The sequence below is a fragment of the Oryctolagus cuniculus genome, chromosome 6, assembly GCF_964237555.1.
Source record: "Oryctolagus cuniculus chromosome 6, mOryCun1.1, whole genome shotgun sequence".
NCBI lineage: Eukaryota > Metazoa > Chordata > Mammalia > Lagomorpha > Leporidae > Oryctolagus > Oryctolagus cuniculus.
Genome location: NC_091437.1, coordinates 86,143,488 through 86,168,057, shown reverse-complemented (window position 1 = coordinate 86,168,057; position 24,570 = coordinate 86,143,488). Strand labels below are relative to the sequence as shown.

Sequence of the window (24,570 nt, the reverse complement as noted above, 5' to 3'; positions counted from 1 at the left end):
ATTGCATTAGCAGCAAGTCTACATTGCTTCATTTAACTGGAGCTTCAACAGTCAAGTCACAATTTTTGGCCAAGTTCCCTTATTTCTGTACATTCAAGGAATCTTTATATAGCTAAATGGACCACTAAATCCTCCAAGAGTCACTCAGAGGAAGCACTTCTTCCAAATTCTCTCTTGTTTCACAATGCCCACGCATGCACAACAGAAAGCACACTGAAAAGAATGCAAATCCTCATATTTCAGCTTCATGAATCCCTGCAAATGCAAAATGGCATCCTCCCTAGCCCACAAAAACCTTAGCTTTTATTTTCAATATTAACAGCCAATATTTCAAAGCTATAATGATACCTAGGGAGAGCACAAGAGAGAAAAAAATGGATAGAAAAAAAATATAGTTAAGTTAAAAGAGAAAGGAGAAAAAAAGCCACACTCCTACGTGGCCCATTTTTCACACTAAGATTTTAGATGTCTTTCTGAGACACAGAACATCTTTTTCTGTTTCACTATCATTCTATATAACATCTTCTGGGTACTCTTTTAGGCTCCCCTGCGTAGAAAAGACATACGTGACTATACCTTGGTTATTGGAAGTTCCAGGTATCTAGGAAATGTCCACAGATTCAAGTTTCTGCCACTTTTACAGAACAAGGCGTGGATGCTAGGCAGTGAGGAGACCACCACAAAGGCACACAGTCAGCCCTGAGAACAGCCACCCTCGGTAGGTTATTTTTCAAAGTGTATGAATAACACAGACCATTCTTGCTCCCCGCCAGCCAGTGACACAATGCAGAGAGAGCCACGAGCACCAGCGGGTCACTTCCTCACCCCCATCAAAGAATAACACATTTGCATGTAGAACTGCATCAATGATATGGCACAGGGCTGCAGAGCAGAGATGGGAGTAGTTCTAGGCTAAATTTTTCATTTCACTTCTGTTTATTCCCTATTTCAGCCCTCTGTAGGGAAATTATTTTCTGTATAAACAAATTCATCAAGTTAACTTATTCAAAGATGGAAATAACTGGTATCACATAACATTTTGCAAAACAAAATTGCCACTGTTGTATTTCAGTGCTTAAAAGCAAACTGCTACGGCAATTCAACCCCAGCACTAACATAACCCAAACCCCCTATTACCTTCATCACTGCATATTCAATTTACATAATTATTCTGCTATGCTATTCAGAATTTACATGTACTTGTATGCATTCTAGTTATCCTTGTTTCAGGGTGCAGCTTCCTTTCTAGACTTAGCAATGCAAGGAGAACACAACTTGACATACTGAATTCATTTGACCAAAAGAACAATGTGGTTCAGCAAAATAATGATTCGGTTTGTTAATTTACTAAAAATCTCAGTTCAATTACCATATGCATGGACAGCCATACCCATCTGACCACCATACTTTATTGTAAATCAGCCAACAGCCTCTCTAAGTTGTGCCCCTTAGGGTGACCCCCTGAGTCTCAGGACCACATTACATCATATTCTGTTTTCTTCTGTCCATCTCCAGATTCATCAAAAGTGTCCCATTCAATTATCTTCACATAACTTGGGGTAAACACAACTACTGGATATAACAAGCACTTAGACTCTTAGTCAAAGGCAACCAACAGCAGGGGTAGGGGTGATACTAGACTTTCTTCCTGGGAGAAAATACATCCTTTTTTTTCCTACCAAAGGCAAGGACTGCAGTGTGAAGTCACTATCTGCGCTCAGCAGTTGCTCTCCTCCTTTTTGGTTTTTATACAATGTTTACTATTAGGTGACAAATTTTAAAAAAATCAGGATGAAAACTGAAGCCAGGTATATTTGAGCCCCAGAAAGCTTGTTTAGAACACAGATTCCTGTGTTTAAGAAAAAATAATACATTCTTTTCTAGATTTTCCTTTGATTTCCTCCTCCTTTCTACCAAAAGCACAATAGATTTTGGCAATTTTATATTTTAAAAGCCACCTCATACAGTCTGACTGAAATTCTAACCATATCTACTTTGCCCAACATTACAACCCTAATACTTCAGTCTCTGCAAATAATAAGCATGTAATAAAATATTTCTTAAAATAAATGAAAACAGATTTTATGGGTTTAAAAGAATGTTCAAAAGAGAAAAAAATAAAGATTTTTCAATGAAGAGACCATATACCAAGCATCAAAGAAAGATCACAAGTAACCCAAACATTAAATTACCAGTAAGAATGACTCATTGAATACAATTCAGATATTTAGATAATAAAATCTATTGGTGGCAAAAATTTTCAAACGACTGTAATTCAGACTTTAAATATCACAGGATGATGTATTGGTGAGAGGAAAGTTGAAAATCCATGCTTGTTCTTTCTCTTAGTAAGGACATCTTTCTAGTCACAGAATTCATCTCCTCTACAGTAACTGGGTACCTGCACGTGAACAGACTTGGCAGCCACAGCATGAAAGGTTTATAGCCAGCAATCTCAAAAAGACCACAGTAATTGCAGTTCTGAGCATGTGCATCTACATGTGTGTGTTTACATGCACACGTGGGGCTAGGAGGTAGACTGTATTTTCTAATGGAGTTTGCAAACAGGTTTATATTAACCAAGTCTGACCATACTTCCATCTGGAAACTATATTTTCTAACATGAGCCATATTCTGAAAAATAGATTCAGATGTTTGGAACTGGTTCAGAACAGTTGTTAGAAATGTTCAGCACAAATGAAAAAAATTAGTCTTCAATGTCTTCTCCTCTCAGCTTTTCTTATGGAATAAGTAGGCCTTCTGGGGGGTCAGAGTTAGTGGGGGGAGTATGGAGTAAGGAGGTCCTCTCTTACAACCTAAAATTCATGCTATTATTGGATGCATATCTAATGGGTATGTGCTATTTGATTTCTCCCACATTACCCAAGGGGATTTCAACCCTGCCCCTGGAAGGCTCCACTCTACCAAGAGGAAAGAATTAATTCTCCCTGTTCCAGTTTCTGGGAAGCAGAGTTGAAGTGTGCCTAGTGAAATACAGTGACCTTTCTTTCTTCCATAATCCTTCCTATTCAGTTTTGCAGCATCACTGAACACAAGGTTGCTGGTCTGCTCTTACAAACAACTATGCTGTCTGTTAACCTGGTTCCATTTGTTAAATGACAAATTTTCACAAAATATAAGAAATTCATTTGTAAACTTTTTTTAATCCAGTAAGCTGTCTAAATCAGTAGTTTGCAATAATTGAGTCCCACATTTCAGAAAGTATGAAAACCTTCACTTTTTAGTTTGGCTATTAGGAAATGAAGCTCAACAACGACAGGAACCAGTGCCCCCCCTGCACCCCCGCCCCGCCAGGTCACTTCTGTACTATCCCCATGCGACAGTTGTCTCTGCCCATTGCCTACCTTGACTTTTTGCTGGATTTGGGTTTTGGCGCGGCAGTTTTTGCTTTCTTTTCCTTTGGCTCTTTGGGAATCTTAGGGGCTTTTGGGGTCTTGGGTTCCTTGGGCTCTTTTTTCTCCTTGGGTTCTTTCGGTTCCTTCGGGTCTTTTTTCACCTTCGGCCTTTTCTTTTTCTTTTTTTCTTCTTGGGACCCATCTAGTGAGTTCCTATTTAGTTCTTGGTTAACCCCACCAGGGAAGTCATCTTTACCAAAACTTTTACTGGGGTCCTCTGCAACGATGTGGTTGTTTTTCTTCTTCTTCTTCTTCTGCTGCGGTTGCTGCTCTATCGACGGCAGGTAATCATCGCTCTTCGCTAGCTGAGCATTCGGTCCACTAACCTGAGTCATATCCGGCACGGGCTTCTCTAGAAAGGGCTCCGATGGAGAATGCTGAGAGACACAAATAGGAATTGAAATTAGTTTATCATTCTTCAGAGTGAAGAAAGGAAGTGAAAGTTAGTAGCTAAATGTTTCCGAAATGTATTCTACTCTCAAGGTAGCAAATAATTTACCAGCTATACAAGTTACAGAATCTATCTTTTATTGTTAACCAAAGAATAAAATCTTTAAGAAGAAAGCTTTTAAGTAAGAAAATAAAAGCAGCAACTTAGTCATATAATTTTTAAAAATTCAGTTCCAGAAGGAAAAACTCTCATTCAGTTGAATATATTGTCCATTTTTTAAAAAGCCTATGTGAGGACAGAACAGCAGCAAAAGCTAAACCACAGAAAATAAATCTAAGTGGGGTTTTTCTCCTTGTGTGGCAATGGAAACTCAAAGGTATACAATTCAGCCATTCTTAGAAAGAACAAGCCTACTGTACACTGGAAGATTCTGGTACTGTGAAGTCTGAAACCCAAGTGCAAACACAACACAAAGATCTTCGGGTCATTTCTGATTTACATGACATCCAAATGTTAAAGTAAAAATGCATATCCAAATTGAATGACTTTGAATTGGTTACTGAATTGATACTGGGAACCATGTTTTCCTTAAGTTCTTAAAGTTCTCCATTTTGAAATTTGACCGGGCAGAGAGGCCCTAAACAGTTCATTTGACATGCCATGCAGCAGACTCCTGACATCCACTAGGGAAACTCTCAAGACTGTCTCTCCAATATAGCAGACAGTAACAGCAGCTGGGACAGGATGTGCCTGATGACCTGACATCACAGGAAGAGGCTCCTTGCACGACAGCTCATGGTCCCAACCAGGGCAGGGCTAGATCATCATCTACACCATAAATCACGACATCCCTTGCTTCTCACCACAGAAAGAGGAGCCAGAGCAAGCAAGGCAGCCAGGGTTTATATCGGCAGGAACTGGAGACCACCAGATAAAACAAGGCTTCCCAAGAGCAGAGGAGGCAGCCCAGAACCAAATGTGGTAACATGTATGTTAGATTCCAATGCCACTAAGATTTACTGAGCATCTATCTATGCCATGCACTGAGCTGCATGCTTTCATGTGTTAGTTCACTTGACTCTCACAACAAAAATGTGATTTACTCCCATCTTTCAAAAAGGAAATCAAATTCAATGTGGTGATATGGCCACCCAAGGCTACATGGCAAGGGACAGAGTACAGATTTGAAATTACGTTTCCTAAATTCAGTGCTCTGCCAACTCTGTCCATTTCCTCAAGAAATTTTATACATGGACACACTTCTGGTGAAGGCTCTACAGGTTTCATTCCATTTCCAAAGTGTCTCGTGACCAAAATACATCTTTAAAAAATTACTGCCTGAAAAGAAGGTAGTTAAATTGTTCCCACTAAAACCTGCATGCTTACTAAAGAAACCTATATTCAATTCACCAGCTTTACTAGCATAATTGTACTTCAAAAGATTCATGGAAAACTGGAATGGAAAAGATAAGTTTATTTTGGGGCAGATTTTTTTTTTAAGAGATTCAGTTCTTTATTTGAAAGGCAGAGTGAGAGAGAGAAAGAGAGTGAGAGAGAATGAATGAAACTTCTATCCACTGCTTCACTCCCCAAATGACTGCAACAGCTGAGGTGAGCAGATCTGAAACCAGGAGCTTCCTCTGGGTCCACCATGTGGGTGGCAGAAGACCAAGTACTTGAGCCATCTTCTGCTGCTTTTCCAGGCCATCAGCAGAGAGCTGGAGTGGAAGTGGAGGAGCTAAGACTCAAATGGGTGCCAGTATGGAATGCTAGCTCCACAGGCAGTGGCTTTACCAGCTACAGCACAGCGCTGGCCCCAGAATATTTTTTTAATCCATGCCTGGTTTTTTCATTGAGCTTTGTAAAGACTCCCTCATATAAGAGAAACAGCCCAGAACTCTAAGTTAAAAGATTTAAACTTCTAGTCCAGCCCCTACTATAAGCTACGTTATCTGGGGGAAAATCACTTCACCCATTGGGGTTTAGTTCCTTCATCTGCAAAATGAAGGGTTTGAGTCAGATGATTTCCAAAGTCTTTTCTAAGATCCCATAGTACTAAATTATCTTGAAAGCATCTACTTCCCTTTCTTGGTCGCATACTTTGGTCACATACCTCTTGGTATGACCAAGAGGGAATGGATGTGAAAAAGAGTAAGAATGAATAGGACTAGAGATGTAAGGGTCAAGTTGGAATAAGAGTGCACAAGTACAAGTCCACACAAGCAGATTTCTGCACAGGCAAGACACAGCGAAGTGAACACTGAAAAATCTGCCTCTAGCCCTTGTATTTTCCTTCACAAACACTGTTAAACATCAACCAATGCACTGTCCAAATTATCATTACCTAATGGATCTGATTTTTTTTCCTGTATTTAAGTTGCTTAAGTCTGGTTAATTGTTACATATTATTTCCTACTGTAATTTAAAAGGAAAAAGTATTTTGTTTGTTTGCAAATAATGCAGATATCAATATTATTTGGGACAAGCTATTTTTCAGGAAATGGAAGAAAGAACTGTTCCTGGAAAGAGAAAGAAAGAGGGAAGTCTAAACAATGATTAAAACTTAGGTGAATTAATAGCAGGTATGTGTACCACTCTTTAATCTGCATGGCATTAACTCCAGTAAAAGAACACCAGCTTCTAACAAGAGAGTCTCTGGTATACATTTATGAATCAGCACAAGCATAAGACACATAACACAAAAAGACTGAAAATTTATCTGCACAGTTTAGCATACAAATCATTTTAGATGTTCCTTTTAGTAATAAATGAAGTCATAAATTAGTAACTCAGTAAAAAATTTAATCTTCCATAAGGAGGAGAAAAAAGTAAAGATTAAATACAAAAAGTATCAATCCTATTTGATATGCAGCAGAATCATGTTTTGGTACTATCTGAAATAGGGTGAAAAAGGTGCTCAGAAATATTATAGTGTTTACCAGACCTACATCTCCTTAAATCTTTTAGAGAGAAGCTGTTTTTGTAAACATTTAACAAAGAACAGATGGCCTGCCTTAATCATGTGGGGAAAAAAACCCGGAGCTCCCAGTAATACCCTGACAAAGTCTCCCCCCACCCCCGTCCCAGCCGCCCGTGCCCCCACCCCTCCACCCCCGGATGCATGGCACAGTCTTCTCAATGCTATTTAATTTTACAGCGGACATTTCCCATCAATTCCCACTGCCTGACAGGTAATCAATGCCATTAACATGTGATATTACCATACAGGGCATTCCAAAAACCTCTCGTTTATTACAGCAAACATGGAGAATGTTAGGTAGCAAAGGTATTTTTAAATACAACTTATAGCACATTCTGTTTGACATATTTTTATCATATTACATATGCGTTTTGGAACATTACACAATGTGTAAAAGGACTGTAGGACAGTACTATAACATTCTGGAACTTAAACAGCATGACTGATATTAAAACAATAAATAAAAGTGACCCAAGGTGTGTGTTTTGGGGAAAAAAAATACCATAAGCTAAAGATAACATTTTATCCTTAACTCCACTGCTCAGACATATAAATTAGGAAAAACACACAGATAAGTTTAAAACAGCAAAAGGGAGATGATGCAAATTTAATCAAAGGAGAGCTGAGGCAACCCCTCTGTTGCTTTTAAATAAGCCTGACTCCAAATTCTCAGGATCATCACTAGAAGGAGCAGAAAGGGAAGAAAGTTAAACATCTGTTTCAAGTATGCTCTACTTCCAAAATTCATCAACATTTTCTGACTTAAAAGCTGTCTTATTGCACCATGTTTTGCCTCAATCCTAGTCCTGAAGACTCAACTTGCTAGCAGCATCAAGTAGCTGAAGGAAGCAACGTAATACTAATAGTGAACAATGCTTTCAACACATACATGTATTTTGGTTCTTCAAAATTCCATGGAAAACTAGAATTAAAAGATAAGTTTATTTTGGGGTAAAATATTTTGAAATCTATGCATAGTTTTTTATTAAAATGCATTTTCCATAAAACTTCTGAAGACCTCTCATATGCATGCATTCAAAAAAATTTTACAGTCAAATAAACTTATCGTTAATTCCATTTTCCAGGAACTTTTCCATGAACCCTCATCATGAACCAAGCAATCACATCCAATTTGATGTTAAATAGTTTTAATCAAATATAGAATAGTAAGCATCTTCGATATATCTAGGAAGGGAGTTATACCACAGAAACTATCCAACAGCATTTGTAATGTGCAAAACACTAAATTCTGCTATTTCTACAGTCAGTGTGACTGGAGTGACATAGCAGTGGAACTACACCAATGCTTTCCTATATGCCTGGACCAACTGGATCAGCTCCCTCCCAGGGGGAGAGAACAGGATGCCTGCCACGGTTCCTTCACCAGAAGCTGCTGTCTGGCAGCCATCTCCCACTTGTCTTGTCTCTGCTCCCTACCACCATGATTCTGAGCAGGCTGCACACACTTGCCCTGCAGCCCTTGGTCTGCCACCTGGAGGCATGCTACAGTGCCAGTGAGGCCACTTCAAGCAGGGCCTCCACAGCACAATGGGAAGGTGTTGAAGATCCACCCACCTGGGGAAGTCCTGAAGCCATCTGGGCCTCTGTACGGAATGATAAGTTTTATAGCCATGTATTGTATGATTAGCTACATGTGCCACGTGATCTGCAGTTTTACATACTCTTCAGTCCCTAGAACAACCCCAGAAAGTTGGTACATGAATGATACTATTGCTGCTTTATAAATGAGATTAACTAACTGAAAGTTATAAAGCTAGAAAATGGCAAGACTAGAATTCTAGCCCAAGACATGTGGCTACAAAACTCACACACTTTACGAAGCCTCTGCTGAGCAGTTTTGGAATGCTATCAGCCAGCACCTCCACAGGGTCCACCACGGCAGGTGATGGCTGTGGCCACAGCACAGGGCCAAGGAGCAGCTTGCTAGCTTTCTCCAATACCATAAAAGCCTTAGTTCTAAGACCCTAAACCACAGGTTGGGATGCTTTTAATTTAAAAAACTGGAAACTTCTGTCTCTGCAGGTTTGGAGGAAAACTCTACTTAAGTTCTAATAATCACTAACTTTTCACCCAAAGTCAAAAATGTAGATAACTGACATTCTTATTGCCTGTTGTGGCTACCAAACATTACCTCAGCTGATTCTCAAAATTAATCTGATTGAACTGTAGCTCAGATCAATCAATCCTGAGACCTACTGCTATGGTTAGAATATGATTTGTTCCCCCCCAAACTCATCTGTGGGGACCTGGTCCCTGATATAATGGTGCTGAGAGGTAGTGGTGTCTTCAAGAGTTAATCAGTGGTGGGTGTTTGGGCATGGCAGTTGTGATGCCATTTGGGACGCCTGCATCCCCTGTCACAGTTCTTGGTTACAGTGACAGCCCCACTTCCAATCCAGCTGCCTGATACCGCACATCCTGGCAAGTCGGCCGATGAACGGCTCGAGTAGTTGGATCCCTGACACCACGTGGGAGACCCACACTGATTTCCTGATTCTTGGTTTTGGCCTGGCCATCCTGGCTGTTGTCAGCATTCGGGGAGTGAATCAGCAGATGGAAGATCCCAGTTGCTCAGTCTGTCTATTGTCTGTCTGTCTCTTTGCCTTTTAGATAAAAGGTAACAAACAAGCGGTAATTAAGTCACCAAGTGCCGCTCAAAGGGAGGGAGTAAAGTAGCTCCCACCAGGATGGGCTGTTACAAGCAAGTCTGACACCTCCTTCACTTTCCCACACATGTGCTCCTCTTTTGCACATGCCTGCTGGTTCTCCTGCACGTTTCCATCATGCAATGCCATCTGACATGTCATGATGCAGCATGGGACCCTTGCCAGGTGGGGCTGCTCAACCCTGAACTTCCCAGCCTTCAAAACCATAAGCTAAAACAAATCTTTTTTCTGCATAAATTACTCAGGTTCAGGTATTCCATAACAGCAACAGAAAACATTTTAAGACCCTACTTTGTCCCATGGATAAACCTGTGTCTTTAAATAGGCCTACTCCTTCCCTACTTTGAAAACTCTCTCAAAAGCATCTCTCCAGACCCTTCACAAGATTTCTGTTCCATCTGTGACATCCCAATGACTCTAATCCTTTTTTTTTTAATTTATTTTTTATTTATTTGATAGGCAGAGTTAGAGACAGGAGCGATCTTCCATCCACTGGTTCACTCCCCAAATGGCCACAACAGCTACGGCTGGGCCAGTGCAAAACCAGGAGCCCCAAGCTTCTTTAGGATCACCCAACATGGGTGCAGGGGCCCAAGCACTTGGACCATCCTCAGCTACTTTCCCAGGTGTATTAGCAGGGAGCTGGATCATAAGTGGAGTAGCCGGGTCTCAGAACTGATGCCAATATGAAATGCCAGCATCACAGGCGGTGGCTTAACTCACTATGCCACAACACCAACCCCATTTAGCTAGTTCTCTTCTCCAGTTTTGTGACAGATCAATTGCCTCTTCTCAGGAAAAGCACCCAGAGGAAGTTGTAGGCTTGCATGCCGGGGCCATATAGTTGAAGCAGCCTGTTTCTCTGTGTACACACCCTGGGGCACAGAGTAGAACTGAAGTTAAATTGAACATGCTGTTTGATGTGCCTCCATTGCTTCATAAATGCTTGGAAAAATTAGCCTAATTGTTTATAAGAGGTTTGAATTATGTTTGTACATGTGTTAGCTTTCCAAAAAAGTATATGCTGGTAATCAGAGGGTGTTCCTAATCATGAATAAAAAGAGAAAAGCAGAGGGGGTAAACAGAAATATCGCTACTTTGGGCAGGAGAGAAACAAGCACAAACATGACACAATTCAGTCTGGCACAGTAATAGTGAATAGCTTTTTAGGTCATCTGGGTCTCAAGCAGGGGGTGGCCCCCTGTAGCCAGCAGGCCTGCCCATCCATTCTCCTGTAAGAACAACAGTCCCAGAAAACACGGAAAAATACTGATGTCTGCAGTATGGACATCAGGGTGCTTCTGACTTATTACATAAACCAAATCATGAACCATCCGAGGAAGCTGAGATATAGTCATACTTTCACCGTCTTGTTCCAATAGAGCAGAAATCATCAAGTGCTATCTCTTACTAGATACTGCTTTCTAAGTCAAAATGGCAATGATACTATGGTCAGGGTACTTATCAGGTAAATTTTATTATCTCTCCTTTCTCTTTTTCTTCTTCATCACCTGGAATGTACATATACACACCCACATACTGCCCTCCTTTCCTTAGGTGGCTTACTTCAAAGACCATCAGTGAATGACAGCAAATAGAACGAATTCCCACTGCACAAGCACTAGTCTTGTTTACTGCAAGCTAGGCCTAAGGTCCCTATTGCTCCTGAAGGCAAGTGTGGAAGGTTGCATTTGGCAGCAGCCAGATACACCTGAAGCTGCCCAGCTTACCAGGGATTGAACAAGGCAAAATCTAAGACAACAGTGCTTCCAGGCTGTCAAAACGTTTTGCACACACAGATCCCAAAGACACTGATGACAATGGCCACACCTGCCCACATACCAACAAGAGTTTGATTCAACAAGTTTTTACTGTATACTCAATATTTTATTTTTCTAGCACATTGGTTACTCAGAAGCAAGTTTGATCTTTAAACTGGAGAGGTGAAATGTAAGAGTTCGGCTCTGGAAAAAGCAATTTAAACCACATTTGCCTTTAGCTTTCTACTACTTTTAAAAGGTAAGTATTAAGCCTAACTTGCTATACTATTGTGAATTTAAAGAGCTAAATCTCAAACACCGACAAGAAGGTGCGTCTTTAACACTGAACACTCCCAGGGGTTTGTGCAGAATTGGGAATAGAGTCATCTTTGAAGGGGAAGAAAAATGCATTTATAAGAAGCTCAGTGATAAAAGTTAATTTACACACTCCAGGCAAGTTCTCCAGGATTCAGGGACTGGGAGTCTAAAAACTTAGCTTGCAGTAAATGTTTAATGGTAGACTCCTTCAGCCCTATAAAAACTCATTCAAATCTTGTGGGAGGTAGAATTCTAGATGGTCCCATTATCTCTATGAATGAAGCAGCACTTGTGACTACAAGCCAACAAAATTCCCAGGTGTTATTAAGGTTCCCAAATCAGTTGGCATGGAGTTATTCAAAGGGGAGATGATCCTGGACTTACCCAGGGGAAGTTTGTGATGAGGGTGGGGGCCATCCTTGCCAGGGCAGAATCTCTCTCTTGCTAGTTCTGAGGAGACCAACAACCACAGTGGGAGAACACACCATGCCCAGAATCTGCAGCCAGCCTAAAGGAGCTGAAGGTGGCCAGTGACAGCCAGCAAGAACCCAAGTCCCCAGTCACATTGCACAGGAAATGAACTCTGTCTGCAACATGAATGGACCAATACGTGGATTCCTCCCCAGTTGACACTCCGTTGAGAACACAGTCCTGACAACACCCAGCTGCAGCTGTAGGCCCTGAGCAGCAAAACTATGGCCAAACCCTTAACCACAGACAAGCAAGAAACAACTACAGGATCCCCCTTTTCTAGTAAGATATTTATCCTTCCACATAGAGAGAACACAGCAGCACTGCATGAAGCATTGCTGTTCCAGGTTCACAGTAACCTTATGAAGGTTTATACCCCCTTTTAAAAACAGACACACCGAGGCACCCAAAGAAGGTAAGAAATTCGCCATAAGTCAAAAGAGCTGGTTATAAGAGGAATTCGGGTGCAAACCAGGCAATCTCTCTGCAAAGTTCCATTCTCAACCACTCCACCCACTACCTAAATCACTGTGGTTCATGTCGTCCTGCTAAAGTTTCTCCCCAAAAAAGATGCAATGGCAAAGAGAGCAGGCACAAGGTAACAACTGGACAGAGATGTGACCCACTGAGACAGGAAGAGCCCAGGAGAGAAAAAGGGTATCTTGCAAGCAGACACGGTTATAAAAAGCTACAGTACAAGATATTACAGTTATCTAGCACTTAAAACTGTCACAGGAAATTTTTAAAGAAAAGTCTCCATTTTCAAGTAAAAAAAAATTAAGAAACTGTGCTCTCAGCAATATTAAAGGCTCTTGATACTTATTTTAAAAGAAAGTTTATTGCACATTAGAAACAGTCAGTTTAACACTTAAAAGGATTGTGTCCCCATGACTCCTTCCAGCTGGAATTACACATGAAACAGTGATATCAATGCAATTAAGTATTTTATAAACACTGCTGAGGGGTCAGAAAGAGGGAGGTTCATTCACTGACTAATAACGCAGTAATAAACAAACAGCAATGTTATGCAACTGAGAAAATTATTATAATTGACTCTACACAGCTGGGCAAGAACACAGCCTGGCTATGTATATTAGCTGACAAGTGCTTTGTGAGGGTAGATTTGGGTTTTAGAACTGTTCAGATTTGAGTCCCTTTTACACTCAGACTTTTTCCTCTTACCTGAATACAATTCCACAATTAAAACTGCACAACGGAATGACTTGATGAAGTGCTCCACCAATTGTCTACTAACCTACTTTCACAACAGAAGAATAAACATGTAGAGTGGCTGGGAGGCTGAACCTTCTTGAGAGGTGCTCATTTTAAATCTCTTCCCTTATGTGTGCACAACAATATGAAGAATGAATGCTTCTAACACCTTAGCATTCTGGAAGCAAGAGCCCAAAACAAACCAACATTTCACATTTTAAAATCTGAGTTTGTATTCCTGGAGTTTCTTTCACACATTGGTATTTTCTTTTCCCTTTTGCAGGGCTTTATTTTTGCTAAAGTACCCACCAGAACACAGGCAAAAAAAAAAAAAAAAAGAAAAAAAAAACACCCCCAATTACCATATTTAAATTTAAACAGATGTATCAAAATAGCAACAGAAAGTGATTCCTCTGTTTCCCTCAAACCACTGAAGTCCAAGTATTAGAACTAGGGAAGCACTACTGTCTTGGGTTCAAAAGAGACGCTGGTAAAAATCCCTGGTTTCATCAATTAAATGTAGTTCAAATACAAACCAAACCAAAATAAGCCTTTTCTTGGGAGACATTACAGCTAGATATTGTCCTGTAACTACATGGAGTTTCTCTTAATTAAATGACTAAATCTGAACAAATTTGCGATCTTTATCTTGTTCTTATCTGCATAAAACCTAACTAACTTCTAACTCAAATGGTTGATTAGCTAACTATAAGGGCAGAGGTACACATGTATCTTCAATAGGCACACATTTTACATCAATGATATCTATTTTTATGAGATAAAAGTACTAAAGCTTTAATGGTGGCAATTAAAACAGCCAAGAGTTTGAGCAGCTCGATGGCTGAGTCACAGACCTTCTACCTATAATGGGATCCATTATATCTTTGAGCTCTGTTTGAGGGAGTAAAAGAGGAACAGATTTTTAAATATGGTTATAAAACAGCAGTACCCTCTGAACTAAGCTCTTTCAGTTTAAACAGCTGTTTGATTTAGCCTGGCCCTAGCATCAGCAACCTTCCTTAGAGTTCCTAAATACTTATGCCTATCTGAAAATACTTGAACACTTTGAAAAATGCTATGGAGGTGCCATTATATAAGGATTTGTATTCAAGTTATTTATTTCTATTTTAACTTGTTACATCAAAAATTTGGAGCAGGCATTTGGCCTAGCAGTTAAGGCACCTGCTTACAATGTTAGAGTATGATTCTTACATTGGGGTCATTCCTGTCTCTACTTCCCAACTGCAATTCTCTGCCATTGCTGACCCCAGGAAGAAGCAGCAGCAACAGCTACTTGGGTCCTTGCCACCCACATAGGAGACCTGGACTGAGTTCCAGACTCTTGGCTTTGTTCTGGCCCAGCCCTGGTTGCGTGGGGACTTGGGGAGTGAACCAACAGATGGGAGCATGCTCCCTTTATCTGTCTGCCTCTAAAATAAATAAAACTATAAAAAGAAAAAGTAGTCATCATGTTTTCAAAATACTCATAGTAACTTCAGACAGAGTATCTTCATTTCTACATAATATACAAATACTTACATTCTAAAACTTTAATTTAAAATGCAATTGATGAATAAGAATGTAAATATTCTTATCACTTTGGTATGTTTTAACAATGTGTATCTATGAACATCAGCAAAAAGGAGTTGAGTTCTTCATGGCAGTTTACCACTATTTTTGGGAGTTACTGGAATAAGCTCTGCATATCAAAAAAGCAACACTCAGCTAGCATCTAGTCCAAGGCTTCTCTAAACTCAAGAACCTAAAGATTTTCTCTAGTTTATACTATAGCAAATTCAGAAATATAAACAGAGATTATTTTGGGAACAACCTCCCAGGCTTTTTACCTGTGAGCAGGACCACCACCCCCATGGACAGCTGGCAAACAGGAAACAGCATGCAGAACAGATTTCCCTCCAATTAAGGAGGAGGGAACCAGCACAGATGGGGGCAGCTTTGGAGCAGTCCTGGCCCAGATGGCTGTAATGCTGCTGAGACCTCCCAGGGCTGCACTGGTCTGCAGCCACCCCACCCGAGTAGCAGGCACAGCACGCCAGACTCCCACTAGGTGCACACCTCTACGTGCTAGGAGCTCCTTTTAGATATGTTGCTAAGAGAGAGACTAGAAAAAAGAACCCAGAGAACTGAGTATTAGGTGCGTGCCTCGATTTTTCATCCAAGAGGAAGTCAGATGAGCTGATCTATAAAGTGTCTTCCACAGCTCTTTGCTTTCAGTGCTGCTCCAGTCACAATGACCCCATGCATCTATGAGGACTGTCGTAAGGAATGACGCATTTGTAGGGTGGGGTAGGGAAAGTAAAGATAATTTCAGAGGAAAATATTAAGAAAGTTTCTCAGATACACACAAAACAAAGAAAATTTATTTGAAAATCTCAACAGAAAGGCCAGAATTAAATAAAATATACCAGAATTAGAAATTTAAATGAAGAGTAGGGCTGTAGCCTAAAAGTTAAGACGTCCACCACCTTATCAGAGTACCTGGGTTTGATGCCCAACCTGAGCACCTGAGTCTAATTTCCTGCTAATCCAGATCCTGAGAGACAGCAATGATGGCTCAAGCAATTGGGTTCCTGCCACCCACATGGGAGAGACAGGCTGAGTTCCTGGCTTTGGTCTGGTGCAGCTGCTGGAATCTGGGGGTGCAAACCAGCAAATGGGAATGCTCTTTGTCCACCTGTACCCCACCCTCCTTCCCTCTATCCCTCAAGTAAAATTTAAATAAAATCTTCAAATATAACTCACTTTCCCATTAAAAAAGAAAATTTCTAAAACATTCCAATAATGCATAATCTCATTTCACAGAAACCCAACACCTATGTTTTCTCACAGTAACTTTAGTCCCTGATGAATATGTCATGAAGTAATACTCATTAGGTGGCTCACCATGCACAGAACAATAATGCTTAGGTATACAAAATTCATTCACACTGCAATCCTCTCAAGTTCTAGATCCAGAACAAATAAACCATGAAGGCAGGGCACAGGGTGGGTGAGGCAGAAAGAACAAAAACCGAAAATCAATCAGCACTGAGTCCCAGCATTGCGAGAAATCAGGTTCAAGAGTTACAGGATAGGGAAAGTCACTCAGAAAAGGGCTCGTGGGACCTGCAGACAGGGCAGGGAAGGCTGACGGGACTCAAACTCCTCAGAGCACAGCTAAGCACGGGGCTCGGACATTCAGCATCACAGTGCCGCCATGAGCTTTGGAATACCAGCTAGGCCAATCCTGTGGTGGCCGTTAGCTTCTAGCAGCACAACCCCCAACAGCAGGGGTGGGGAACGTTCTGGCCTGCAGGCTGGGGAAGGCCTATGAAATCATTTGGTCTGGCTCTGCCAAGGTAACCACAGGTGCAAATGGAACTTGAAATTCAATAAAGCTTTAGCAGGTTAATTTTTATATTAATAAGTTTTGTATGGCCCTCAAATGATGTTATAAATCTCTAAATGGTCCTTGGGAAAAAAAAAAAAAAAAAAGGTTTCCCACCCCTGCACTACAGCACCAATCTTTTCTTCTTCTTCTTCTTTTTTTTTTTTAAAGGTTTTTACTTGAAAGATAAAGTTACAAAGAGGCAAAGGCGGGGGTGGGGGGGACGGGAGGGAGGGCCTTCTAACTGCTGGTTCACTCACCAAATGGCTGCAACGGTCGGAGCTGGGCCAATCAGGAACCAGAGCTTCTTCTGGGTCCCCCACACAGGTGCAGGGGCCCAAGGACTTGGGCCATTTTCTACTGCTTTTCCCAGGTCACAGCGGAGAGCTGGATGGGAAGTGGAGCAGGCGGGACTCAAACCAGCGCCCATGTGGGATACCTGTGCTGCAGGCGACAGCTTTACCTGCTATGCCACAGTGCTGGCCCCATACAGCACCAATCTTTAAAATCATCATTTAAAAGAAGTCTGCCTCATGGAATAATTTGAATAGCTATCTCCTCCAAACTGCTCTCCCAGTCTACCTCTGACTTTGCCTCCTGCCTGACCAGTTCTTTCCATCTGCCGTCCAGCCACACCTTCTCTTCTGCTTTGTCAAAGATGTACAGCGCATCTCTGGACACAGCTTCCTCCAGCCCCTGTGCTGCTTCTCTGCTCTCCTTCACAGCAGAATTCTTGAAAGAGTGACAATATTTACTGCTGTCACTTCCCACCTAACAATGTCATTACTTCTAAAAATGGCTCACATCCAGGTGACCTCTAAGGATCTCCTTTGTCCTTCTCACCTCACTTGACCAAGGAGCACCCCTGACACAGCTGCTCACTGCTCTGTTCTTCCTGGGACACCCAGGTCAGGCCTCTCTCCTCCCCCTCCCAGTCTCTTCCTTGTTTCTCATCTGCGGTGTTCGGGGAATCTGTGTTTGGGTCCCATCTCTATGTGTGCTCCTTCCTTCCACTCAGGGACTGTCACACTCTAACCACTATAAGATGATGAGTCCTGGGGCTGGTGCTGTGGCATAGTGGGCTGGACCTCCACTTGTGGCACCAGCATCCCAGGTGAATATGGTCCGTGTCCCGGCTGCTCCTCTTCCAGTCGAGTGCTCTGCTGTGGCCTGGGAGGGCAGTAGAGGATGGCCCAGGTGCTTGGGCCCCTGCACCCACATGGGAGACCTGGGGAGGCTCCTGGCTCCTGAGTTTCAATTGGTCCAGCTCTGGCCATTGCGACTGTTTGGGGAGTGAATCAGCACATGGAGGACCTTTCTCTGTCTCTCCCTTTCTCTCTGTAACTTTGCCTCTCAAACAAAATCTTAAAAAAAAGATGATGAGTCCTAGAGTCTTTCCTCCAGCCCAGACCACTCCCTTGAACTCTAGACCTCTCTATCCAAATCTCTGCCTGACATTTCCACTTGGATATCCCAACAAGCATCTCAAGCTTTATGCATTCTGAAAGAGATGCTTGATTTCTCCACCCGACTCCATCTCCACAAGTTGTTACTCTACTGAAACTACCACTTGGTCTTACATCCCACCTCCAATCCAATCAGTAAATCATGTTGGCTCTACCTTCACTACTCACAGAGAAGATCCCTCTAATGACTTCTCCTTGACTACTGCAACAAGCCTTGATAGCTGTTCTCCTGTTTCTAGCCTTGCCTTTACTCTAATCTAAGGGATCCTTTACAAATGTAAATCAGATCATGCCAGGTCTCTCTTAACGACCTGCACTACCTTCCCAGGAAAATCTCAAGTCCTCACCTCATCCTACAAGGTCCTAATTGATACAGCCCCCTGCCCCTTCCTTAATAGTGTCTCCTATGATTCTCCTGCCTTCTTTCTCTCCTCCAGCACAGATTCTTGGATTATTAGTAAGTAAGTCAGACTTCCTTCTACCTGAGGGCCTTTGCACCGACTCTCTCTGCTCCCTGAGCTCTTCTCCAAAATATCTCCATGGCCACCACACCCATGCTTCCTTCAGGAGGTTTAGGCAGCAACACAGAAAGTTATGTGACAAATGTGAACAACTGTTAGTTGTAGGTGAAAGGCATTCACTGTTATGCCTTCAACATTTCTGTAGACTGGAGATTTCTTAAAAATCAAAGTGGGAGGGGGAAACATTCCTTGCTGTTACAACACCACTCCCTGTTATGTCTCATTGCCAAGCGTTCCTGCCTCATGCTCTCTTCCTTTATGTTCTCCCTTAAGTTCTGGGATCCCATTCTCCCCAGGACACAGAGAAGTGCTCATTACCATCGGAGACTAGATGCTTCCTCTTGGCATCTGAAGATCCACAGGCCAAAAACCATGATTACTTTCCTCTGCCCACCTCTTATTTATATATTTATTTAAGACTTACTTATTTCACGTGAAAGTCAGAGTTGTAGAGAGGGAGGGAAACACAGAGAAAGGAGAGATCTTCCGTCTCCTGGTTCACTCCCTAGATGGACACAATGACCAAGGCTGGGCCAGGAAAATCCAGGAGCCAAGAGCTTCATTAAACACTTCGGCCACCTTCTGCTGCCCTTCCTAGGCCATTATCAGGGAGCTGGATTGGAAGCTGAGCATCTGGGACTCAAACTGGCACTCATATGTGATGCTGGCATTGTAGGTGGAGGTTTTACCCATTATACCACAACACTGCCCCACCCCTGGGCTTTCCCATCTTGGTTAACAGTGTCACAGTGTCATCCAACTTAGACAGAATCCTCTTTTTTCCACACCATTACTAGCCTCATCCCCAGCTGGTGATTGAAACTGGCTTCCCCTCCAGATCCTCTTGGCGATCCTGTCTTGTCTCCTCCAGCTATGTTTCCCTAGCCTGGGCCAGTATCAAAGGACTTTTTCCCACTGATTTCATCTTCTATAGATTTTAGCTAAGATAGCATTCTAAGGTGTAAATTGCCTATGATTTTGTACAACTTAGCAATGATTCTCTGTGAACAACACCTAAAACTGAGACCCGCAGCAGGGCTGTTCAGGGTCTGCCCTTTCCAGTCCCATGTCCTGCCTCTCTATCATCCATTGCACCCTAGTCAAATCTAACATCACAAAAAGGTCCTTTGCTCTTTCCCAATTTAGTCCTCGTGGAGATATCATTCCTCTTCCTAGAATGCCCTTTTCTACTCAGTCCTCATTTCCTTCTCAACCTTCAAAAGTCAATTTTGGGGGCCGGCGCTGTCGTGTAATAGGCTAAGCTTCCTCCTGAAGTGCCAGCATCCCATATGGGCACCTGGCTGCTCCTCTTCTAATCCAGCTCTCTGCTGTGGCCTGGGAAAGCAGGAGGAGATGGCCCAAGTCCTTGGGTCTTGCACCCTCGTGGGAGACCCAGAAGAAGCTCCTGGCTCCTGGCTCCTGGCTCCTGGCTCCTAGCTTCGGATCAGCCCAGCTCCAACTGTGGAGGCCTTTTGGGGAGAAACCAGTGGATGGAAGATCTTTCTCTCTGTCTTTCCTTCTCTCTGTCTGTAACTCTCCCTCTCAAATAAATAAATAAAATCTTAATTTAAAAAAAGTCAATTTCAACGCAACCTCTTCCCAAGGCCTTCCTTTATCTTTCGGAGGAGAGGCAGGTGCTGTCACAAGACCAACTAACGTAGAGCACACTGCTTATTTATTTACAAATCCTCTGGTTCCCTGGACCATGAGCCCCTGAAGGACAGCAGCACTGTTACATCCCATTACTGATAGATATACTCCCACCCTTCCCCACCACCTAATGCCAGAACTGACTCATTCCATAGTTTTAATCCTTGTGGGTGGAATACCAAAATCTCCCAACGTCTTCAAATGTGAATATGGATGTCATGCCCCCACTGTCAGTCTGGGCACAGAAGTTGCTCATGTACACTGTATTCTGAAAGACATACCACCTTCTGCATTTATACCTTACAGGAGCAACACTTCTGTGTGATGCCTTAAATTTATTGTTAATAAATATAATGAATGTATACAGAAATGAAGGCATGTTTTACTGACTAGTCTAAGGTAATGTCACCCCCTAAAAGTACCATGTCTGCATAAATTTCTTGTCACCCTTTTACCTGGCTGAAGCACCACTTTCTCTCCTGGCCACACAAATAATTAAGTCTGCATTTGTCTCTCTTCATTGCAGTTTTATCAATGCAGGGTAACTGGAATTCTTCTAAGGGGACAACAGCTTATTCCTATGGCTCTGGGACTTCACAGAGTGGCAACTGGCACACTGTAAGTGTACAATGTTGACTGATACAAGAAATCAATGGAGAGATGAGGTTCTTGCCTCATTTTTTACTATCCTGAATAGGAGAAAACAGGCAGGAAATGCTGACTGCCTACTATGAACTAACTACAATTACACATCTCATTCCCAGAAACGTGCTGTCAAACTGAAGCACTTTCTAAAGAGAGACCTGGAAAAAGTACCAGAATTTGAATTCCAAAAATAAAAAAGTAAAGATTCTTTCCAATAATAGCTAAACTGCATCAATCATACTTTTTTAAAATCAAAATATGGCTTATGGTTTTACTGCACACAGCTTTACAAATTCAAGTGGTTAGTGATCTGTGAAATACTTCAGTCACTTCAGATACAAGGGTAATGCACATGAATTTCAACTTGTGGATAGTTCCCCTTTTTTCTCTGACCACAGTCATTTTCGGGTGAGGTAGGGGATGATTATGTACCTTCCAGTGAAGCCCAAGAAGACAGCTCTAAGACAGAGAAAGGATGGGGGCAGCAATAGGACAGGAGGGGAAGGAAGGGGCAGCCCAGGGGGTCTGTGCTGGGTTTAAGGAGCTTCAGTTCCACTTTCCATGCAGAAAGATCACAAAATTCACAACTAAATTCTATAACCAACATCCTTTCGAAACCTCAAACTCTCAAACATTAATCCATCCTCTATCTTCCTACCCCATTCCCAAAACTAAAAACAACCCTTGTATTCTTTTCCTCAATTCTTCCACTTAATTATGCGGCCATTACTTGTCCAGTAAGCAATCAAGAAACATTGCAGTGAGCCTGTTCAGTTCTGCTCCTCGAACTCCTGACAGCACACACAGCGCTGTCTTAACTCAGTCCTGTCACCAGCCATCTTTTCCCAAGGCCCATGCTGTCAGATGTTGAAGCTGCCAGCCACATATGATTGCCAGGCACGTGCAATGAGTCTGGCTGGAACTAAGATATGCTGTATTAAATCACAATACATCTAATTGATATGATAAAAACAAAGATGTAAAAATAACATCAATATTTCTATACTAAACTGCTTGTTGAAATGATACTCGAATATTCCATGTTAAAACAGTATTCTTGATAAGTTTTGTATTAAATAAAATATACTGTAATTAATTTTGCTTGTTTCTTTCTACTCTTTTAATGTGGCAACCAATTTTAGACAGCCTGCATGGTTCCTACCATGTTCCCAGCGCACAGTGCTGCCTGGGAAGACTCCTGGTTTCTTTGCTGGCCTTGCCTCTGCAGTCTCCTCTTATCCAACTACCATCCCCAGAGCCTTCCGTGCTGCTGGTCCTGGCTCACTTACAGCCATCAGAAACAATTCAGACAGAAGATACCTCCCTCAGTAAATGTCTGTAAATATCACTCTTGTTCCCAAATTCCCCAAGACTCCTCTTTGCTCCCTTACCTCTGAGTATATCACACATCCAATGAAAACCTATAAAATGTGTGTGCTACACACTGAGGATACAACAGAATATGATCGGCAGGGACACTGAGCTTACTCCCTTTAGAATACAGAGTAGATGACAGAGGGCACTAGCAAAAGTATAGTCCCAGTAACAGTAAAAATAGCAACAATGTGACATTAACAGTAATAATAAATGGAGACAGTTGGCAAATCATTTACTAGGCATGATTCTAAGCATATTACACACATCTTCTCACTTAATTCTCCTAACGATGTTTTTCAGGTAAGTCAGAGCGTGGCTCCCATTTTAGAGGGGAGAAAACAGAGGCCCAAAGAAGCTACGTAATTCACCCTGAGTCACACAGCTCATTAAGTGACGGGGCAGGACTCCAAGGCCAGGCTCTTCAACACTGTTCTGTGCTGCCCTCCAAAGAGAGCTGACCAGGCAGCTCAGGGAACACAGGCTGCGGTAGGCTCCATGCTTGCTGGAGGCAGGCAAGGCCTTGCAAAGGAAGGGATTTCTAAAATAATGGGGGCAGCTTTGGGGTCAAAAGCTCTGGAGTTAGAAGACTGTGAAGAACTAAAATCAGTTTACTTTGCCTCAGGAAGAGAAGCAAAGGTTATCTGTGATTTAGGACAGAACTTTCTGAGAGGATCTGCAGAGAGATGGGATGCCGGGGGTGCATGAAGAGCGGACACAAACTGATCCTCAAGTCTGGTGAGACTGATCAAAAACGTGAAAATCAGGGTCGGTCTTCTGACCTTGTGCTTAAGACGCTGTCTCAGCTGGCGCCGCTGGCACCCTGGTTCTAGTCCCGGTTGGGGTGCCAGTTCTGTCCTGGTTGCCCCTCTTCCAGTCCAGCTCTCTGCTGTGGCCCAGGAGTGCAGTGGAGGACGGCCCAGGTCCTTGGGACCCACACCCGCAGGGGAGACCCGGAGGAAGCACCTGGCTCCTGGCTTCAGATCTGTGCAGTGCGACGGCCCTAGCGGCCATTTGAGGGGTGAACCAACAGAAGGAAGACCTTTCTCTCTGTCTCTCTCTCTGTCTAAATCTGCCTGTCAAAAAAAAAAAAAAAAAAAAAATACTGTCCCACAACACAGCACTGGGTTCAATTCCCAGACCCTGAGGGGCAGTGGTGATGGCTCAACTGAGTCCCTAGAGACCTGGATTTGCATTTGTTGGTTCCAATCCCAGCTTTTCAGGACATCTGTCCATGGCACCAGCAGGGACAGTGTCTTAAACCAGCAGGCAGGAGTGCTCTGTCCTCCTTTCAAATAAATAAATACATATTAAAAAAAAAATAACAGGAAGTCAGGTCTCCCACTCAAGGCACCTGAACCTGATCTAGCCTGGCCAGAACCTCAACATTTTTTACCCAGGGAAAACCCAAACACAACTAATTCTCCTGAAGGAATTCTCAGCCAGATGCTCTCTACTGGCACTGAAGAGCTTACCCACTTTGTCTGAGGTCTACATCTTTAACCAAGGTCTATATCTGGATGTTAAGAAAATTTCTAGGGGCCAGTGCTGTGGTGTAGCAGGTAAAGCTGCTGCCTGCGGTGCCGGCATCCCATATGGGCATGGGTTCAGGACCCAGCTGCTCTACTTCTGATCCAGCTCTCTGCTGTGGCCTGGGAAAGCAGTGGAAGATGGCACTGATGGAGCTCCAGGCTCTTGGCTTTGGCCTGGCCCAGTACCAGCCATTGTTGGCCTTTGGGGAGTGAACCAGAAGACAGAAGATCTGTCTCTCTCTCTCTAACCCTGCCTTTCAAATAAATAAGTCTTTTTTAAAAAAGAAGAAGAAATAGACAGGGTCTGTGAAGGATAAGTAACACCTCAATTCTACTTTACCTTCTGACTCCCAAACACAGGTTAGATTTTTTTCCCTAGGTAAAAATGTATTCATAATTTTGTAAAGGAAAGTTATTATTTGGAATTTCTCTGTAAAACAGCAATATTCAAAATATATTCTGTGGATCCTAGCACAAAGCCCCAGGGATTCTTCCAGGACACTAACAAGGTCAACACATTTTCATGATATCCTGCAACATTCTCTGACTTTTTCACTGTATTGACATTTACACTGATGGTGAAAATGCAATAAAGACACTAGTAATCATCATTCTCCTCATGCCCACAAACTCATATGAAGGGGAAAAAATAGCCAACTCATTTAAACAAACCAGGTAAAAATTGATTGTTATTATTCTTGATCCTTTCAGTCTCCTGTGTGAGGGAAGGGACGTGCACAATGAAACACACGGCTGCAC

At 42.4% G+C, this 24,570-nt stretch overlaps 1 protein-coding gene across 7 annotated transcripts in view; it reads right to left on the bottom strand.

Annotated features, from left to right (window-relative positions):
* Positions 1 to 24,570, bottom strand: part of CHD7 (chromodomain helicase DNA binding protein 7) — a 130,670-nt gene that overhangs the window by 83,050 nt on the left and 23,050 nt on the right. For all 7 annotated transcript variants that reach the window (XM_051843757.2, XM_051843760.2, XM_051843758.2 and 4 more), the window contains one exon: positions 3,366 to 3,793. In XM_051843757.2, the coding sequence (XP_051699717.2) occupies positions 3,366 to 3,793 (428 nt within the window). The remainder of the gene's footprint in view (positions 1 to 3,365; positions 3,794 to 24,570) is intronic.